At 39.6% G+C, this 6,513-nt stretch overlaps 1 protein-coding gene across 2 annotated transcripts; it reads left to right on the top strand.

Moving 5' to 3' along the window:
* Positions 1–1,564: 1,564 nt before the first annotated feature.
* LOC308471156 (olfactory receptor 5AR1-like) lies at positions 1,565–5,786 on the top strand (the record flags this gene model as incomplete). 2 transcript variants are annotated; one of them, XM_080995147.1, is made up of 3 exons in its annotated part: positions 1,565–1,664; positions 3,732–3,820; positions 4,826–5,786. In XM_080995147.1, exon 3 carries the CDS (start codon positions 4,833–4,835, stop codon positions 5,784–5,786), a length of 954 nt encoding a protein of 317 aa, XP_080851273.1. In that variant the 5' UTR covers positions 1,565–1,664; positions 3,732–3,820; positions 4,826–4,832. The 2 variants fall into 2 exon arrangements, with proteins under 2 accessions (XP_080851273.1, XP_080851274.1); XM_080995148.1 differs by lacking the exon at positions 1,565–1,664 and adding an exon at positions 3,016–3,054 and having other exon boundaries at positions 3,735–3,820.
* Positions 5,787–6,513: the final 727 nt, after the last annotated feature.

The raw sequence follows: 6,513 nt of genomic DNA, 5'->3' as shown, positions 1-6,513 counted from the left end.
TCTAAAGAATGGAACAACTAGACTGTGAGTGAATGGTCTTTGTCCTGCTCTGTGTTACTCTCTTTTATTTAAAAATTATACCTCATATTTATTTATCAGATTATTTCACAGTGGCTTCCATCTAAAAAAGCCAGCATAAAAAGTCCAAACTGCTAAAATAAATGTTGGTACTCATTTTTAATAAACAGTGTATACCAACAGAAGGGTAAAATAAAGCCACACTAAAACTCAGCAGAGTAAAATAGTTCTAGCTGCTAATCTGAAGTTTAAAGTGGGGAGATCAGATGAATGTCTCTCAGGAGGGTATTCTACAATCTGGGTGCTTAGAAAGAAAAGGCCCTGTCTTACATCCCAATCAGTTATGCTTCTCAACATGGTGAGACACAGCAAAGGACCTCTGACGTTGATCACAACTGATGCACAGGATTGTGTGAATTGCAACGGGATTTATTTTAGGCTGAAATAGGCTGGGGCCCCTTTTGCCTGGTGGGGTAAGGATTAGTGGAGCTTCAACTGAGGGGCAGAGTTCTGACCATGTCATGATCCTGTGGGGTGTCACAGGAAAAAGATCTCCCTCTGACTTTTTTTTGGGGGGGATGGAGTTGTTTGTACAGATGCAGAAATGGCATTGGGCAGGATCAACATAATAAACAGGGCTCCTCATAAGGGGTCTGAGGAGGGGGATTGGCCATGGAACCCCAAGCTTAGGAGTTGAATTCCTGGTTGGAATCCTCACCCTGGTCGGCCAGCAAGATCTTGCAAGCTTTGCTTGCACCACAAGGTTCAACACTATAGGCACGTATCTCCACATTTGGTGGGAATGCTCCAAAATTCAACATTTTTGGACATCAGTCTTACAAGAAATCTGCAAAATAACAAAACAGGTATTAGAAGCAACCCTAGAACTGATCCTATTAAATATCTTCCAAGAGAACAATGCACACTCAGAATACAAAGAACTCATAAGACACTTTCCAATGATAAGTATTTTGGCACTGTTGGGTTGGCTTCAATGTTCATGAGTTTGGGAATAGCCAATGATACCCCTTTTTGAGGAGTGAGGTTATTAACCCTCTACTACTATCCATACTAGGTTGCTCAACCATTGCTACTGTGTCCTTTCTTCTGGCAAATCAAGATAATAAGGTGACAGTAAAAACTGCAATTTTTTTAGCAGGGGCAATTGGAATAAGATATTTTATTTGATTATTGATGTATACCTCCAGAACCTATTTTTTATAGTTAAGTATTTACCCCTGTCTTCAGTATTTTCCATTTTATTTTATTGCTATGGCTAGTGGCTGATGCAAATAAAGAGTCTTCTGATTCTACCATATTCTTTATCAATGATCTTATTTGAAAACAAGGTAGAGAAAAATAACTAATGAGGATTGTGACCATATCGTGTGGGCTGAATGGAAAGCTAGTAGTCCTGTTTCAAACTAATTAAGGATGAACAGTGGGAACAAGAACAAATTCCCACACAGCATGTCCTCAGGCGATTATGCTGAGAGGTCCTACACAACATTTTAATGATACAGCTCTCATTCATATATTTCAGGGATTTGATTTCTAGGTAATACCAAAGCAAGTATAAAATGAGCAGTTCTATCTACGCATCTTGATTTGGAAGGCTTTAGAAATGACATCTATCATCTTCACAGGTAAAGTTACTTGGGCTATGTTGACTAACCTGATAAAATCTCAGTTATACAGATTTTATTTTCATTTTCTGTTCACAAAAGTTGTATGGCTGGCAGACCTTGCTACATGTTGTCTCCTGCATGTTTCCTGTGACTGTTAAGAGACCAACAGATAAAGCAGATCTCCATAAATGTGGACTGAAACGAATTAGCCAGGCAGTATTTTCATGAGGCTTTGCAGCCAAATTTTCAAACTCAGCTCAGATAAAACATTTAAGTTTCAAGTTTAAGAGACCTGTCATATTAGTTGGGCATTGAGGCCAGTGGGTTAATGCAATATCTCTGCTTTCTTTCTGCGAAAGGGAAGGGATAGTTCGGTTGGTAGAGCATGAGATTCTTAATCTGAGGGTTGTTGGTTCAAGCCATATTGCAGGGGGTTGGACTAGATGATCATTGTGGTCCCTTCCAACTCCAAAATTCTCTGGTTCTATGTATTTGCAGCTTAAACATTGCAGGCATGTTCCTTTTTTATTCGCCACAGCAGCCTAACAAATGAATGGGAAGACACCCTTTCAGTAGGAAGAATAGCACAATTCTCCCCAGCTTTAAATTTCTGTTTACTCAAGTGGCAGAGATGATGACATTAAAGTAAAAAGAATGAGAAAAAAGAAACATGAAACTACATGGAAGCCTAATATTTGATGGATTTAGGAAGGCTAGATGGAGCTGTCCCTTTGCTGTAGTAGCGTGCTACAAGGGCTGATTAAGGATGCTCTAAAAGATCAACATTTTGTGAACAAAACATATGGGTGATGTGGAGAAACTTGTGACACTAGTCAGAATTAGACTAGTGAATCTGTCAATTTCAGTTTCTCTTAGTGCCTCATTTTTCCAGTCACTAATTCTGTTTCCCCCGTTTCCACAGCAGTTTACAAAGTTTTATTTTTTAAAAAAAAAATCTGTGGGGAAATACATATCAATTTTTGATGGTATTTTGCCTAATCAAGAAAAAATATAGAAGCCAAACACTTCCATTTATCATTCTAAGCTGCTTGGGGAAAGTGGGTACTATGTTTGCAAAAAGCATCCACTCCTGTCAAAAAATATAGCAATTCCTAGTTAGTGAATGGGCAAAATGAATTAGGCTAAGACAGTGCCATTCAGTGCCACACTTTTCTAACCATTCTGTCTGTGCAAGCATTATAGCTTGTCAGATGAAATGACCACCCCCCTCTTTCCTCTGTGTACTATTCTACAGGTTACCCTTGAGTCAATTTCTGGGGTGTTGGGGGAAGGAGAGGGCAGAAAGCCCTGTTGTAAAAGTGTAAGTCTGTGTCTTCCTCTGACAAGGCTGGTGAGGTGAATGCTGCCTTTAATTTCTAATCTCAAATTGCATCTCGGAGAAAAGCAGGTGAGTTTGCAGTGGAAAAGAGGAGAGCAGAGATAGGGTTCAACATCCCCTCTTGCCTTTCATTTGAAATTGCTCCCACCCCTGCTTTTTTGTGCCAATATTTGACACAACCTGCATTCTTAGGTCGTAATTCTGTCCTGTACTGCCTTGTGGTTGTATAACATTGAAACCTCAGATCAGAGTTTGCAATATTATGCACATGTATTTGGGCTTAAAATCTACTGATGTCAGAGTAGCTAATGCCTCAGTAAAACAAGATAACATGGGATTGCAACTTTCCACCTTCTTTTAAAATATGGGAAAACTCTGCCCATGCTATATATTTTATTAATTGTGATGAGAGGTCCTAAAATGTGAACAGTGAAAATAAGGAATGAGTGACAAACCTACATTTATGCTAGGTCAAAATATTATCTTCTACAGAAAATAGCATATGATAAAATAAAGATGACTACCAGTGCATCGCATCTGAGGTTGCCAATATGAATGGCACATTGTGTATTATGAGTGAAATGACCATAGCTTCCATTGGTTTGGCTCAGAAATAAACTAGACACACACACACACACACACACCAAGAAATGGGGGAAAGGATACTGAACATTTATGTGCCAATCTGTTTTTTGCTCCCTGACCCTCAATTGGTAACAAGAACTGTCCCGGTCATTTGCTATTAGTAGGCTGTGGAGAAGAATCCGAACATCCACAGAGGACCCTTGAGACAAGAGCAAGTGAAGAATTCCTGGTTGCTCACCTCTTCTGTGAGGTAAAAACTTTGAGTTCCTACAGCTCATTTCTGGGGTGAACCTGCCAGGGTGGGAGCGGGTTAAGCAGTTCCTTGTTATCCCTCCGCTTAAATATCTAGCCTCCAAAAACAGCTTTTGATTAAATGAGAGAGGGAGGGAGAAGAGAATATCACTTTACATGTTGCTTTTTGTTACACCTGGAGAAAAGGTTAAGCAGCTCTATGTTACCCTAGGCATAAGCATGTGTCCTCATAAGACTACTGCTGTTTGGAAAAAAATGTTGAAGATGATTTGCTATTCTGTGTCATATCGGGTATGGAAGTAATTCTCTTTCATCATTGTTCTCAAATGAGAGCACACCTTTCTTAAATGGAAGAGGGAAACTTCACAATTACTGAGTTTGTTTTGCTGGGATTCACGGATAATTGGAATATGCACTTTCTCCTCTAGCAAGCTGATTTACATGTCATGACAGAACATTCAGAAGAACCTAACACTTAATTCTTCCCATTGTGCTTCAAGTCATGGAAGGTGATATTTTAAAAAATTGTCATGGTTTCTGATCCTTTCTGCAATTTTCATACAAGTCATCACTTGATTGTGCATTAATTAGCCCCAATGCTGGTAAAGATAGTCATAACTAGGGGTAGATGAGAATTTGGTTTGGGTTTTAATGAGAAACCACCAAGTTTGCACTTTTCAAACCAATATGATAACCCAAATCTTTCAACCAAATCTACACTTCTCTGAATTTTGTGATGCAGTTCTCCCAGCTAATAATATGTAAAAAAATGCATATATTGCGGAAAGGGTGCACAAAAATGAATACATTACTGGAAATAACGCAGAGAACTAAATTAGGTGAAATCACTTGCCAATATGTATATATTAATTGAAACTTCATGCAAAAATGTGTTTATTGAAAGAAATTTACACTAAAATGCTGACACATTTCCATGAGAATTTTTAAGAATAAATGAATAAAATTACTTGGTTTTTTATTTCCTTTCTGCTTTTCCTCCTAGGGAAAATATGGGATTAATGATGGAGTACACAAATCAAACCATGGTGACTGAATTCATCTTCGTAGGCTTTATGGAATATCCAGAGCTGTGGGCCCTTCTCTTCCTGCTGTTCCTCTTGATCTACATTGTCACAGTGTCAGGGAATATTGGCATCATCATACTAGCCACCCTTGATGCAAACCTGCACACACCCATGTACTTTTTCCTCAGCAACCTATCCTTGGTTGATGTTGGCTATTCCACTACTATCGCTCCCAGGTTGCTGATGACCTTTCTGGAGAACAATAATGCTATTGCATTCACAGAGTGTACTGTGCAATTCTTCTTTTTCTGTCTGTTTGTCACAGTTGAAGCTTGCCTTCTAGCTATTATGGCTTATGATCGCTTCACTGCAATTTGCAACCCATTACTCTATTTTGTTGCCATGTCTAAAAAGCTCTGCATAGTCTTAGTAACAGGTGCATATATTTGTGGCTTTGTGAACTCAGCTGTTCAGGCTTCATTGATATTTAGCCTTTCTTTCTGCAGCTCAAATGTTATCAATCATTTCTTTTGTGACATCCCTCCCATCCTGAAACTTTCCTGTTCAAGCACAGAAGTGGCTAACACTGTGCATTTCATTTTTTCTACTGCAATAGTCACGGCCACTTTGTTGATTATCCTCATCTCCTATATCTACATTATTTTTGCCATCCTGCGGATTCGCTCTGCCCAGGGCAGACACAAAGCTTTTTCCACCTGTGCCTCCCACCTCATGTCTGTCACAATCTTCTATGGGACCATTATCTTTATGTATCTGAGGCCCAATTCCAGTGTCTCAACGGATGAAGATAAAATTGTTTCAGTGTTCTATACTCTTGTGATCCCCATGCTAAATCCATTGATCTACAGTTTAAGAAATAAAGATGTGAAGGATGCTTTCATCAGGATGAGAGGGAAGATTTCATTAAGATCTCATTAAATTAACTCAGTTATTCTTCAAGATGAGTTTGAGTTTCCAGTAGATAATAACCAAGAAAGTGTGTATTTGTTCTATTTGTGTGTGTGTGTGTGTCCTGGTGTGTTGCTTTTGTTTTGCCCATTCCACACTTAATAGTCAGTAGGTGGCATTAATAGTACATAGCATGGTTGGCTAGCACCTGTCTGTCTTGGGAGACAATGGATGAGTTTGTCCTCACGGGTGAAGTCAAACTGTTGGAGAGTTACATTGGGCGGTTGGACATTGGGGAAGCCCTGATATTGGGTAGAGGGCAGCTTGTAGCCTCTGCCTGCCCCTCCTTGGTTAAGGGTATTTTGTTAAAGGGATCCAGGGCGGTGGGGTGGCCTACGACTGACGCTCAGAAAGGGACCAGGGTCATATCACACCTCTAACAGGGACCTGCCAGGGGGATCCACTATTTGATGTAGTTCCTAGGCCCACTCCCCATGGTGGTCTACCATTAGATACATTCCCAGCAGATGGGATGGAGTGATTTAAACTGGCTTCACCCAATGTTTATGGTCTTTCCTCCTTTGGTCACTACTGTGGATACATGATCTGTCTCCAGGCATAAATTGGAATCTCCTTTCTTGTAACTTAAATTCATTGGTTTGGGTCCTAGCCCCCCAAAAATGAAAAAAAAAACAATCTTGCTTCATATTCCACGTGACAGCTCTTTAGTTATTTGAAGATGACTATTGTATCACCT

Source organism: Podarcis pityusensis (genome assembly GCF_964106645.2).
Source record: "Podarcis pityusensis genome assembly, chromosome: 1".
Classification (NCBI taxonomy): domain Eukaryota; kingdom Metazoa; phylum Chordata; class Lepidosauria; order Squamata; family Lacertidae; genus Podarcis; species Podarcis pityusensis.
The sequence above is the reverse complement of the archived record's forward strand: the minus strand, read 5'-3'. Positions and strand labels throughout refer to the sequence as shown.